Consider the following 15169-nt stretch of genomic DNA (forward strand, 5'->3'; position numbering starts at 1 on the left):
TTACAATGAATTTCATATTAACTTGCCAGTACCTGGAATGACCAGCTATTGTGTACTCATGTGTACACAATAGCTGGTGTACTGGTGTACTCATGTACTGATAATCTACTCTATAATCATGCATAAAAGAAGATTCACCTCTGAATGTACCATATAATTATCTTGAAAGTAGTCCTGAAGGCACAGAAAAAGCCTTTTATAATCTATTTGTGTTGGTTGCTTGCAATTAAGGTTAATCATATACATGCAGTTGGCACATTCATCTTAGATACATAAAACACACCTTTTGGGATTTGCAGGCAGTAAAGATTTGTTGGTCGGTTAATGATTCTTTGAACTTTGCTGATTGAGGATTTATGAAGGTCATGTGACATTTCCCCACTAGGATGACGTTGGTTCATTTATATAGTGTTCTAATGCAAGGAGCCTCTAAAGGCGTAGAACAAGCATGGAAACGCAATCAAGAAAGTGTACACAGCACAGTCACTCTGAAAATGTAAAATAGTGACCTTTGTTTCTATGTACCTGATAAGGGTCTTCACCTACTAAATGCAAGCTTTTTTTTTCATTTTTATTTTGCTGCTTTCGACTATGACAATTGTTGACACAATTAAGCCTCTTCTGGGGTTATTATCAGAATAATGTTTTTTAGTGTAGATTAGCAATAGAGTGGCCACGGTGTAGTAAAAGTTCGCTTTTAGAGAAATAAAGTCATAGGCTTGTGTCAGAGCTAATGATGGTTATGTGAAACTGAAGTAGTCCGAGGTCCCTGCGGTAGCATCGAGGAGTATCCATGTCTCTTTTCGGCAGAGTAATTTGACACAAGCCAAAGAACCTTTGTACCTGAAGTCATGTGACCAGTGGCAGCAGGGTTTTAACTGGGCAGGTTTCCTCGGAAACAGGCATTCAAGAGTTTGGTGCCCAGCAGGACCGATGGCCTACATTGCAAAGACCTTCTATGATCTCAGTGCCAAGACACTGGATGGAGAGGTTGTGGACTTCAATGTCTTCAGGGGCCGGGTGGTCCTGATTGAGAATGTGGCGTCCCTCTGAGGAACCACCACCAGGGACTTCACCCAGCTGAACGAGCTGCAGGGCCGGTACCCTCATCGGCTCGTGGTGCTGGCTTTCCCCTGCAATCAATTTGGATACCAGGTCAGTGAGGTCCACTGGGATCAGGGCATCTGGGCTGGTTCTGTATCGTACAGACACTTGACACTATATGAATGCACTGATCTTCACAAGCAGTACAAAAAAAGAATAGAAAAAGGGATTAAAAACTCAGAGTTGAATCCAGGAATAGATTGTTTATGATCAGTCTGAATAGCATCCCTGTCTTTTGAAATATTTGGAGGACTGCCAGGAGGAAGAAAGGAAATGCACTGGTCCAAGAATACACTCTTCTATTAAATAAGACATATCAGAATGATAGAGCGGTTACTGTAATTTAAGAAAGATAAACCATTATAGGCTGGATTTATGGAAACTAAATTCAAGAATAATTTTAAACCATTAAATTATTTATTTTATTATGTATACTAATGCTAATACTACTAATGATGATAATAAGTCTAAAGAGTGAATATGAGTTTACTAGGAAAGTGCCAGAAAGTCTTCCTCAAAAGCAAGGAGGGATAGGAATATTAAATGTTACTCAGTTTTAATATTTCATGGACGTGAATTTTCAGAATCTGAGTGTTGTGTCGTCTATAGGAAGTGTATGGGGCGTATGATAGACTTTCTTGATTCCTGGCAGGAAAACTGTGGGAATGAGGAAATCCTGAGTTCCCTGAAGCACGTTCGTCCGGGAGGAGGTTTCCAGCCCAACTTCAGCATGTTCGAGAAATGTCAGGTAAATGGAGAAAACACCCACCCTGTCTTCGCCTATTTGAAAGCGAAACTCCCTTACCCCGACGACGACCAGACCTCCTTCATGCAAAACCCCCAGTTTCTCATCTGGAGCCCCATCAGCAGGAACGACGTGTCCTGGAATTTCGAGAAGTTCCTCATAGGCCCTGAAGGAGAACCCTTCAAACGATACAGCAAGAACTTTAAAACCATTGACATTGAACCGGACATCCAGCGACTGTTAAAACTAACAAAGTAGAAAAAGAAGAAAATAAAAAAGGTTTCTGTCCGCTTGTTAAATGCAGGCCATAGCTCCGCAGTGTGGACACAGACAGAGGGATCCATTCTGATGTGATAAAGTAGAATGATATAATCTGTATACTTTTGAATCTAACTTAATGAAGGTATTATTCTAAATAACCTGGGAATGATACCTGAAGCCCTGTTAAGGTTAAAAAGTGATGGATTATGCACTCCCCAACTCTTCTGTAACATTGCTTTATGTGAATTAAACTAAAATAAAGACAACAGATGGATTTTGTCTGTGTTGAACAAAACACTACACTCCCAACCACACACATACTTGGCCAAATTTCAGAATAGCAGACTTGAATTTCAGAAGAACCACAACATCTTACATAAGCTTGTGCTTTAACTGCGAGTGTAAACCAACAGTGGCTTTAATATATATATATATGCAATGTGTGTGTGTATGTGTAATACATACTATATACTTATGTTATTAACAATAAATACTAATAATATATAAACACAGACTAAGGGCACAATTAATAAGTAATATGTAATATGCAACTGTACAATTTATTTTTCCTGGACACTGAAGACCAAACCTGCCCTCTAGTGGCCGTTTGAACAATATACATGTTATATTAGTATTTGCAAATGCCTTGGTTTGTTTTAGGAGTAATAATAATAATGCATTACAGTAATGATAATACAATTTTCTTCTGTATAATCCTGTGGCAACTGCATGCATGATTGTCTATAAATACTGACTAGCATCATTCAGTGGATAATGGATCATTTGGACAGATTCTTCCTTTTCTTAAGGTCGGACAAAAAACCTAAACACTTAGATGTTTACTTTGAGTGGATAACAATATAACTACAGAGGAAGCACAATTGAAAACTGTGTGCCTGTAATCAGGTTAAAAGCCCAATAAATACAGCATGTAATTTTCCAGTTTGACAAAAATGCACATCACAAGGACAGGGGCTGATGTGTGGGTGTAATTTGTTTCTGTTCTGGCTGTTGCCATATTATGGAAGCATAAAATAACACACTTTAAACATATATTCATTTTAATATCCACTATGTACACCAAGTAGGTTATGTTAAGGCCTACCAAACATATTGAAATGTCATGCAATATTAAAAGCCGCACTGTTTATTCCGTGCTGCAGTTCTCCATGTGTGCGTATACTTGCTGTGTGTCCAAAGCAGCTAATTGAGGGATTAGAAAATTAGAAATCACATTGCTTCATTTGTCCAGCCACTCTATCAATCAGAGGCAATTGAAAAGGATCTCCATTAGGTCCAGGCTCCTACCATCCTGTCACTAGCAGTATCCAGAGGAGTCCAACAAGAAGCTCCCTTTGCACACCAGTAGATGGCTCTCATTGTAAAGTTAAAAGCACGTCTTCATGCTGTGTGAGATGATTAACATATCCCTTAAATCAGGTGAACTTTACTGTTCATGGGGAATAGGAGGGTGCAGCGATAAAGAATGTCAACAAAACAAAAAAAGGCACAAAACCAACAAACATAATACCCTTAACCCACTTTCATATTACTTATTGCATCATCTTGATGGTATTTTAAGTAGCTAATCTCACACTTGACACTATTATTGTTAAGATGTTGAATGTCAAAGAAATGCATATGTGGAATGTATGAGTATGTTTCAAATACCATCGTTTTAATATTTTGAACACACAGCATGTTTTTATGATTAATTAAGATTACATAGGTTACAGAGTTCTTCAGTGGAAATATAGAATGCCTATCACGGAAGAAATAAGAGATAAAAAACAATTATTTAAAAATAATACCTGGAATTATGCTAGAAATATGAGGTGATTGTATTGCTCTACATTACTGAATTCAAGACTGCAGACTTTACAGAATGTTTTATCCTAATTAAACAAACTGAGGGTTTCTTAGGAATTAAGTTGAATTTAATTTATGATAATAAATGTTAATACAGCATTTGTAAACCAACAAAAGCAGAATGACAATAATCTTCCCCATTGTTTGATTTCCTTAAAGGAGCTCTTCCTTGCATGGTTTTAAAAGTTGATTTCATGTTCATACTAATTGTATACATTAATCAGAAAGATATGTTGCTATATCACTGTTAAAACTGTAGTTTCTACATTTGTGAGGTTTTTAATGGTTGTTGATTAATATTTGTTTGCTCAATCGCTCCTTTATCCAAAGGAACCTGCTCTAGACAGCGATGACAAAGCACCCTCCTTTTCCAAGACTTCACATAACCAAATCAAATTAATTGCACAAGTGATTAATAAGCCAGCGCTGGGCCTCAAGGATATATTTGCCTTGCCAATTCCTTTTACAGAACCAAGAGCACCTAACACAGGAGAGGGAGGTTTTGATCATTTTCAGAACCGCAGACAAAGCATCACTCCAATGGAAATGAATTACAGTCCTTTCATTTAATCTCAGTTATGAAGTGACACATCACACCCTGGGAACAGAGAGTGATTGAAAAGAGTCTATGCTCTTATCAAGTTTCTTATCCAGGGATTTATCATACAAGCAGGTAAGCTTCCTATCCTGCCCTTTTCCAAACAATGCAGTAGATGTAGATCATAAAGACAAGGTCTACACAGGTCAGGGCTGAGGTTTTCTTGTAGAGTTTCCTATTGTTGAGTGAATCTAGGCCAACAAAAGCACAATAACATCCTGAGGACTCTAAATCAAATGAGCAAACACATAAACAATTGTAATTCTAGCTGGTCCTACATATAAGGGTAAGACAATGAAGTCTAGCCCAGTATTACCTGTTGTCTTGAATGGTTTCACTGTCATAGATTTGTCGAAAGTGTGAACTGTGCGGAGAGATTTGGTTTGGATCTGGTAACTGGCGGCCGTTGTACAAACAATGTGCACCAAAACATTTTGATGAGAGTCTAATCCAAAACCAAGATGGCTGACAATAGAACTGCGGTTTTATTTTATTTTGTTTGTTTTTCAATGTTCGGTGCATTCAAGTGAGGCTAGCACAAAATGTACCGGCATCCAATCTACAATCTCTTCCTATAACTGAGTCTTAACACAAACATCGACGAAACTGGTTCCTCCCTACCCACAATCCACACACATGGCTGTGTTACATGTACAGTCCTATTTTCCTATGAGGTGGATGTTTGCCAGGTGAGTCAATTCAGCCTGATTATATGACAAAATAAATGACTTGTTGTCAGTCTTGCTTCTGCCGTGTATTTATTTGTTACGAACTAGAATTTGTCATCTAGCCAGCTGTGCCAGAGTGAATATGTCCAAGGATATTTCACAGTTGATATTCAAGAGAAAAATCACTATATTCTGGGCGTCTTAACCAGAATTACTGTTCAATGTTTTGTGTGCTTACAGTGAAACTGCACGGAGGTCTAACTGAGCAGTCGGAATGAGATTTCGGTGGCTTAACACTTTGGCTTCTGCCGTCTCTGGTCTTAATTAAAAATCTCCTGCTTCGCTCAGCAGAGGGCACTTTCTCGCTTTCACTGCCTCCGTTATTGCTGCGAATGGAGATGGCACTGAAAATCGAGCCATTGAACGGCGAACAGCTTTATATCAGAGCGAGGATTAAAGCAGCGGGATAAATGAAGAGAGTGGGATGAATAGCACCTTACATCACAAGAATAATGTTTGCACAAGAAGTAGATAATCACATACAAAAGCACGGGGAAGGAATCATTATAAGATCTGTGGTAAACTGCTTGAATACTCAGCCCAAATTTAAAAAGGCAATATATATATAAAAAAATGAAAAATTAAACAAGCTCCTTCACTAATCTTCTCTTTTCAATGGACTCTCCTCAATCGTATTAAAACTGCAGTGAGAACATTGCAGATTAATCACCCTGCCTTTGTCCCAGTCACTATCATTACTTCCCATGATCTGGATGGAGTCCCATGCTGGTAGGGAAGGGGTGAACTGAGAAGGAGAACTGTCACAAAAGAACTGGCTCTACCCAGGAAGACTTTGTCCACCAAATGAAATCCTATCACACCTTGGCTCAGTTCGGCACTCCCATTGGTTGGGTTCGCTTCCAGTTCTGCAGAATTTTGCAAAATGTTTCCTCAGGATAGCCCAAAAAATATGTTCTGTTTTATTTCGGGGCAGATGTGCATTTTGTGGGGGTGTGAGTGTAGGTGGGGGGTCCTGCCTGAAGGCACTTTTGAGAACAGAATGATGTCATTCTCCTCCCACCTTCCCACAGAGCAGTCACAGAAGACTGAGTCATACACAGTCTTAAGCTCCTTAGGTATGAGCCACAAAGTGAAATAAGAGCTTCACTGATTTTCACCAGCTTTCTTTTTTTCTGTTTGGAGACATTTTGTGTTCTATTCTACCTTTCACAATAGTCTCTTGGTTAATAGCTTGGTAAACACAAGATTTTCCTTTATTAAAACAGAACCAAGCCACATGATTTATGTAGCTATAACTTATCAGACCAAATATGGAGTCCGCCTTTCAGGTTTTATGATGTTGCTAAGTCTGTATCTCTTCCACAGAAGGAGTAGGCAGTAGGAGTAGGCAGACACAGCTGAAATGCAGGGGCAAGTGGTTTTGCACCTGCTCCAAAAATAAATAATATGAGATTGTATTATTCACGCTGTTGTTGCATGTTGGCACCTGTTCTACATGTCTCAATGGGCCATCAGTGTCTGTATCTGAATGTCTGTGATTATGACACTGGTGTGAGTTAGGAACAGCTAGTCTATACTGCAAGACATCATATTGTTTGTAGTATCAGTGGAATCTGCCATTTAAAATAGCTGATAAATAAACAAACCAGGAGGAATTAGGAAAGACCCTTTCCTTCCTTACAACTGGTTGTTGACTTATAAAACACATTTTGTACAATTGCTTGGTTCTTGTTTGAAAAAAAGAAAACATTTATTTTGTCACAAATTGTTTCCTACAAAGCAGTCTAGGTGGGTGTTTACAAGAACGGTACATGAAATCAGTCAATTTAGGTCGCGCCCAAGAAAAAATCTTCTGTGAATACTAAGGAGGCAGGGATATATTTAAATGGTTCTTTGCAAAGAGTCTTACATTTTAAAACATTTGTGTTTTTAGCATTGTAATTATGACCATTATGACAGACCAGCAGCTCTCTCTCCAGTTGTGTTGGTCTAGATGGTCACCTACAAGGCACAGGACAACTGTCAGGTTAAGCCAATCAGAAGGCCACATCTTCAGGGTCACGTGACCAGATGGACCATTACTATTGGTCGTGTCGAACATTGAGACAAATGGTCTTCCTTTGGGCTGTACATTTTGAGTCAACCCGCTAGTCTATAGCTACTTAGACAAGACACCACGATGCTCACTTCTCCTGTGTTTCCATTGGCTTCACAAACTGTCGCTGTTGGGACCAGATGAACCAGAGCAGAACAAGGCTTCCTTCAGACCCATTTTAGATCTAGGCCAATGATTAAAATATGATTTGGTCTCTTTAGGGATGTTGCAAAAGAATCAACATCAAAGTAGATGAAAGTTTGACATGGGAGAAAAAACTGTAAGACCTGATATCTCTTTGGAAAATCCACAAATATGCTACTTTTACGATTTCAAGAGATTTGAGTAATGTAAAAGTCAAAGATATTCAAACTGTGGGTTGTCAGATTAGTTTATTTAATATGCAAGTTGTCAAAGTTATTTATTAATATCATGGAAATGTTTGTTTATTTTGTTTCATTTCCATATCAGGTTTATGAATAAATTGGATAACATGAATTCTTTATCGAAGGTTTTATTTCTGGAGTGTACCTGTTGCAGTCTAAATCGTGCAGAAAGTGAACTGTTTCTTATTTTGGTAAGGATTTTGTATTTGTTTATTAATTTTAATACCTCTTTCTTCAGAAAGGGCAAATATAACCTATACATCTGATCCAATAAAATCCAAATGACAGAGTATACCTGTATTTTGTTCAGTGTGGCTAGCAAACAGTTTATTATTTCCAATTTTCTATTTTAAGGCAACAGATTTGAGAACTGACGTCAAAATATAGCAACATTTAATCACTGGGGAACGTTTGAAAACCATTCTGGATGCAAATGTTTCAGATGATGCCTTATAAAATGATACCTGCTGATTTTTTAAACTAGAGAGGAAACCTCAATAATAATAACTTTAATCAACAATGTAAAATCAGTAGTTTTATTTCAATCTTACCCAGGACAAGCTTTTCTGATTACAGCTTCTATCATCCTAACTTGCTTGGCTACTAATCTGCATTTTGCTTTTTGTTGTTTATGTGGGGGAGGAGGGAGCTGTGTCACATAAAATGAAACGAAAGTCTTCAGGGATTGCAGCCAAGTACAGATCACCAAAGTGGTGTGACACATGTATGTTTTGTGTATGTGTGTTTAAAACATCATCATCAGCAGGTTTCTCCAGCATCATTGTCAATAGATCTCCCATGATCGTTTCTGGAGTTTCATCCAATAAGAGGCGATGAAATCACTTTTTTGCTGATAGTCACTGTGTATTGATTAGCATTATTTCAGTATTTATTCATTTAGGCAGAGGCCTTTATCCAAGGTGACCTACAAGGTCTGCAAGATTAGAATTGAATGAATATCGATATGCAAGGTTTTGCACTATTGTACTAGTTTAACTGAGATTAAGGGGGTTGCTGGACTGTCTTGCAAAACTCTGAAGCCCTAGCTTGCAGAATTTGAGTTCATTTTTTTAATTGAAGCGCCGACCTAGAGTCTGACAACAATGAGAGAGTGAGAGAGAGAGAGAGAGAGAGAGAGAGAGAAAGGCGGAGTCTGCCAGCTATAATGAAGAGAACAGCCAGAGAGCCCGTGATCTTCTACTTATTGGTCCTGGACAACTGCAGCCAAAGAGGAGATTAAATGCATCTTTCATTGGATTATTGCACGACAGCTCTGGCTCTGATTATTTACCACTGAGATTCTCTTCAGCTCCATTAAGAAGGAATGCCTAATAAAAACTAGCAGCAGGAAGCTGGTTGCACAATGATTGAAAAAAAAAATCTTCCAAGTGTCTCATGCATTAGCCTTTTAAATTGAATAGGGTGAAGTAAAGACCAACCTCCATCTTTACATACCAAAAAAGCTTTGGTGATTCTATTAGTTGAACTACTTGTTTTGCCTCTCAATACTAAAATTATATTTTTTGAAAATGTTTTTACATACATGTGATGTATATGGAGTGTTTCTGATTTGTTAGGTTACCTAACAAATAAACATAAGACATATATTAAAATATGCTGAACAGATACGTTACGTCACAGCACAATATAAAATGACATATTGAAAGTGTTTTCCATCTATATTTCATTACAATGATTGCATCATTTCATTCAGTTTGGCTTCTGAATGAATGCCTGATGTCTTTGTATTGTGCTCCTAGTCATTGTTAAAGTGTCTATTCAATTTTAAAGATGATCTCAAGAGTGTTCAATCAGAAAAAAAACACAAACATGTCCTCTTAAGGCCAGAAGAGGCATCTGACAAGTAAAAACTAATCTTGCTTTGCAAACTACATACTCTCTCACTCATGTATGAACTTCCTATGCATGCTCTTGTAAAAATAGGCACTTGTACATGATAGAAAATATGATCTCTGCACTTTCACACAATAGCTGAGAACACCACTGACTTGAATGGACTAATTTACTACAGTTATTTAAAATGTATTACTGTGTATATTAAAATAATGCTGAAAACACTTCTGTGTTATAACTTATTAGTAAACACATATAATCATATGTGTTATATGTGACTTTTAGTTCTGCCTGGATTATTTTACTAAGTGTCAAGTGTTCCATGAAAATTAGACTGAAAAATATCTCAAATATATCGAGCAGGAGATGCAAATTAGACTCACCTGAAGCCAAGCAGTATTCGTTCAAGCATACATAACACTCACAGACTTGTATGTGTTACTTCCTGTCTTTTAGCTTTGACAATTGTGCAAAGTTGAGAAAGTACAGTGAGATATGCTGCAGAGCAAAAAAAAAAAAATAGTATTTACCTTTCAGATTCAGAGAACTAAGATCTCAAGGCTCACTACAAATGATCAGTGAAATTATTTAAACTAGTGGCCTCTTTTCCATTCTCCCTTGACATTAAAACTAACCCTGCTGAATTCATTTCCAGAACATTTCCACCGTCTTATCACTAACCTACATCAGCTGTAAAAAAAAAGGGGGTGGGGGGGTTTCAATTCAGTACTTCTTGTGCAATATTTAGTGTATTCCTACACTAATGAGACTGAGTATAATACCCTAGGTGGAAATTATTAGGTGACAGTTACTTAATGAAAGTTCTCTACAAAACAGAGAACATAATACGGTATCTTTTCTGATTGCCAGCTGAATATTTTAGAAGAGGAGATATTTAGCTACACTAGAACATATTTCTCAGGCGTGATTTCACTGCAAGTGAAGCTTTTTAATTCAAAGAAAGCACTGGCTGCATCATACCATTTGTACTGTCTAACAAAGATCCTATTTTTGTGGAAGCAACCTGTCAATTTTTCATGTCATGTTCCATTAGTGCCAGAAAAGGGAAGCCGATGAATGGAGCCATTCTTCACTGTACTGAGTTTAACCCCAGTGAGGAATTCCACAGACTGAGGCAAGGTCACACGTGTAGTAAAAGGATTAAACTGTAGAGGGAGCGCCACACTTTCCTTCTCACATCCCTCAATTTGTGCTCCTGCTTTTAGTTTCCTGGTCCTTGAAATTAAAACTATCTACCTAACAAATAAACAAACAAATAAACAAACTTGGTTAATGGTTACAGTATTTTTGCTTTTCTGTAGGTATGAAACACTGTTTAATATCATTTCTTATATTTTGTCCAGGGCAAGGATAGGAATTATTTGTATAGTAATGAATTTTCAAGAGCACGGTTTAAAGTAAAAGACCACAATGTATTTATTAATGTGCCACTTTTTAAGAACATTTAGCCAAACCTGTAAGATTCCCTTTGTTGCTAAAGGTAGTGCCTTTCTGATTGTGGAGTTAGTGCTGATTAAACCAGGGCATGGGCTGTAACTGCTGAGTAATGGTGTAATTTAATTTCAGTCTTGAGCTCTATAGGGAAATGTGCAATGACAGTGGATGCTTCATATCTAAGCATTGCTTTTCATTTTCTCTGAGCTGTGTAATACTCATTGTACAGCATCTCTGGGACTCAAGCTTGCATGTTATTGCTTAAGCTGATATAATGGAGTCATTTTTTATTATTATTTGTATCATTATGGGATAATTATTGTATTTTAAGATGTTCCCATTGATACACAGTGCATAAACTAAATTGAAAATATTGTCGTTTTTGACAATGCAATAAAATAAATCTGTACGTATAATAATATTTATTCATGCAGTGTTCAACGCAAATATACTTCAAATAGCTATGACAGTTGATTGAGCATTAAGGACTGAAAAAGATTCAGTGCATCTTAGCTGCCAGTCAGTTCAGTTTTAATGTGTCCCTCGAGTCTTTGATTGTTCAGGCACAAAGTAGTGCTTGTGGATAATGCTTCCACTGCAGTTCAAGTCCTTGGGTTGATTTGAGATTTTCAATCATCCATGATTGCTTTTCTAGTGGTCTACCATTCTTTCCATCTTGTTTAACATGAATTAAGTGACAATTCTTCTCCTCCTCGATGAATCCTTTTCATCCGTTTCTGTTACGCACAGAGAAATAACACCGTCCAGATAATTTTAGGAGGTCTGCATCAATGTGAAGGCAGTCATAATTTGTAGGTGAGGAGTGCAGCAATAAAAGTAAAGTGAAAAGCAGTCTGGGATGTCAATTTCCACATACTCCTTAAATACTGAATATCTATTCATTTTGTAGAAACCTTTTTGAACCAAACACAACATTTGCTTTCAGGTCCTTTCTTGTTCCTAATTTTATCGGCTTCTCGTTAGATTTCCAGTTATTTAAAACCGTAGCAAAATATCCAGTCAGACCAGTTGAGCCTGGAGTTAATAAGTATCCAATTAAAGTAGGACACCCATAGCATACGGCTACAAAAAAACTGTTTCTAATACTTCAACCACAGACCTCCTCAAGTAATACATCCGATTCATTTCATTATCTGAAATCAACAGGCATGCATCTCTTTATCGCAACAACAAAAAAGGATGCACATTAAGACTGTTGTTACAAGGCACATCTCTTCTTGATTGATGCTGGGCTGAAATAAAGTAGAGGGCACTTTGGCCATGCTGTTGTGCAGGTGCCACCCAACCCACATGCACGTCAACAGACAAGAGGGAAAGTGATGGCGGGGGTCGTTGACAGAGGTGGCTTTTTCTCCAGTGATCGCAGGGGGGTGGTGGGGGGGCACATAGCCTGCCCTGTCGTGTTTTGAGAGCCCAGCAGGCTGATGGCGACGGCGGCCATGTCTCCCTCCACGCCGACTGCAGCGCCGCAGTTTTGCTGTTGCCGGGGCAACGCTCTCCAGAGCCTCTCCCCGCCCCTTCTGACGTCACACCCCCGCACCTCGCGAGACTTGCGCGGCGAGTGCAGTGACCTCATCCCTCCAGCAGCTGCAGAGCCAGCGAGGCGGAGCTGCAACTTTGTACCAACTTCCAACTTCAGCTGCAGCGACATCGCGGGATAATAAGCTGGACTTTCGCTCGGGAGGGAAAACAAGCGGGGATTTTTGTGGCGAGGAGCCCCGTTTTGTGTGTTACACGCCGGCGGCATGTGTGAGTGAGGGCAGACACTGAAGGATTTGGTGGGAGACCACAGGCTTCGGGGGGCGAGAAAGCAAGGTGAGTTGGAAACAGCGTGCGGAGCTGCGATGCCTGGCAGCGATGCATGGGTCTGTTTATTTGGGATGGAAACGGGGTGAGCCTCCAGTGGGGGCTGTGCGGGAGGTCCCATCCACTCCGGGGGGAGAAGCAGGAGAGGTTTTGGGAAGTAGATAAGTTCAGACTTCTTCGTGTTTGTCTTTTTTTTGGGGGGGGGGGTTGTTCTTGCCTTGGCTTGAGGACTTGCAGCACCGACCGCAGCGCTGAACCCGCGACAGGTCTCATTGTCTGGGTTTTCCACTTCTTGGTGAGTTGTGTGAATTGGCGGTGATGTCGCGATCATGCAGTTTTAATGTTGATTGAACCTTTGTGTGTGTGTGTGTGTGTGTGTGTGTGTGTGTGTGTTTTTATATAGACTGCAAGGTGTTTGTGAAGTCCGCTCTTAATTATAACTGGGGCGGATTATTCCTCTTTTGTCCTATATATATCCACTCCGTCCTTGTAATCTTTATAGAGAGGATGAGTATCGCGATTCTTTCACATCTTGCTATTGTGATCCAGGTGCATTGATTCTCAGTGTATTCTCATGTAACAGCATTTTGTCCGAGCTAATGCTGGACCAGGACGTATATGTTCAGCCAAAGGTTGTGATCGGGATCTTATTTTTCTTGTATTGTTTCACAGTAGCCACACAAAGTGATTCTGATTGATTGCAGCCCAGATCCATATTGAACAGCTGACTTACAGCAGGGCAGAGGACACGTGTTTGTACCAGTGGTTGCTGGCAGGTATACATCAATAACATAAGGCTATGTGATACAGCTAAAACAATTAAAATACTTTAATAATTAAACTAGAACCGTTTTCGTAAAAGCTCATTAATGTTGCCGTTGCATTAATTGAAGAAAAAAAGGACCTCTCTAGTACTAGTGGAGACACTTCTCCATTGAAAAAGAGGGGCTGCTTGTGTCTTTTTTGTCTTTACTGGTTGTGTGACAATCTGACAAGTTTTGTTGGGTTTTCATCACTGTAGTAGTCTACCATTAGTCATGCAATGTCGGCTTAATGGATATAGAGCCATACATAGATCTCTTTAGATTGAAATGAAAAAGTCACTAGCCACAACATTCTAGATTTTGCATTGATGGGATTCTTTCTTTAAATTTTAAAACTTAGTTACAACAGGTTCTGATATATATTTTAGGACACATGATCATCTGGGATTTGTGGTCAACGGTCTTGATGGCTGCACTTTTGGATTTATAACATGCTGTAAATGATGCAGTTTGTTATTGTTATAATCTTCCTCAGTACACTTATGTGGTTTCTTGTTGGTGGGGTGTTATTATAATTGATGAGAATGCAGGTTGAAATTGCAGTAGCAGGTGTTTGTTATGTCTTATTACCTTGGGTATATTTGCATACTCAGCTGTTTAGATAAGCTTAAATACATCCATATTTACCTTTTTGCTTAATTGGTACAATGTGTACAGGAGTTTCCAGATCCCAACAGGTATTGTAATAAAACATGAATTAGCTATAATTGGGAAAATGATCTTCCTGGTTTTAAAAGAATGTGCTCATGTTTTCTCTCCCCCCCCCCCCCCCTCTCTCTCTCTCTCTCTCTCTCTCTCTCTCCCTATTATACATGTGCAAGTTGATTGATTTGTGCATTATTGGCCTCTGCATCTTCTCTATCGTTCAAATAAACAAACAATGTGCCGACTGCTGAGCCACACAGTTTTGGGTCTCCAAGTTGGCTTTGATTAAATAACTCCAAGGAACAATTTTAGGTCAGTTACATCACTCCAATTTCTCTCTTGTGTGTGGGTGGTTTATTCAAAGTACTGCAGTGAGACAGGGTTGTAGACTTAGAGTGCTCAAGTGAGGAAAGGGAGCGAGGGTGGGTTTAGTTCTTTCTTGATGAGAAATGGTTCTCCCGAGCTAATGCCTAATGATGCTGCCGACTCGTTTTGACTATGGATGGAGTAAGGGATGTAGGTATAACACCTGCAACCATTGTTACTACAATTAAGCCTCGTTATTCCATTCTTTCCTTTCTATCTGGAGCATATCTGTCATTTTCTTAGTTGCTAGGCTGCGCTCTAATAGATGACTCATCCTGACACCTTGGGTAAAGTGCTAGCCCGGTGGTAAGGTGATATCACGGGGATTCTAAGTGTGAATTTGTGATTGGGCCTTTTCCCTTTGTGATGTCAGAGGTAAAACAGCTGGCATACCTCCTGTACCTGAGAGCAACTGGAGACTGATGATTTCTATTGTACAGTACTTCTGTCC

The 15169-nt window shown here is 39.0% G+C and overlaps 2 protein-coding genes across 12 annotated transcripts in view; both read left to right on the plus strand.

The window, feature by feature from the left end:
* The first annotated feature begins 647 nt into the window (after window positions 1-647).
* On the plus strand, window positions 648-2376 carry gpx2 (glutathione peroxidase 2). Its single transcript, XM_066694417.1, has 2 exons — window positions 648-1155; window positions 1757-2376. Exons 1-2 carry the CDS (start codon window positions 934-936, stop codon window positions 2105-2107), a joined length of 573 nt encoding a protein of 190 aa, XP_066550514.1. The 5' UTR covers window positions 648-933; the 3' UTR covers window positions 2108-2376.
* Window positions 2377-12684: 10308 nt separating this feature from the next.
* The window catches only part of sipa1l1 (signal-induced proliferation-associated 1 like 1), an 89465-nt gene continuing 86980 nt past the window's right edge, over window positions 12685-15169 (plus strand). For all 11 annotated transcript variants that reach the window (XM_066694889.1, XM_066694891.1, XM_066694890.1 and 8 more), the window contains exon 1: window positions 12685-12892. The gene's annotated coding sequence lies outside the window, so the exon portion shown is untranslated. The remainder of the gene's footprint in view (window positions 12893-15169) is intronic.

This window comes from Amia ocellicauda, chromosome 21 (genome assembly GCF_036373705.1).
Source record: "Amia ocellicauda isolate fAmiCal2 chromosome 21, fAmiCal2.hap1, whole genome shotgun sequence".
NCBI lineage: Eukaryota > Metazoa > Chordata > Actinopteri > Amiiformes > Amiidae > Amia > Amia ocellicauda.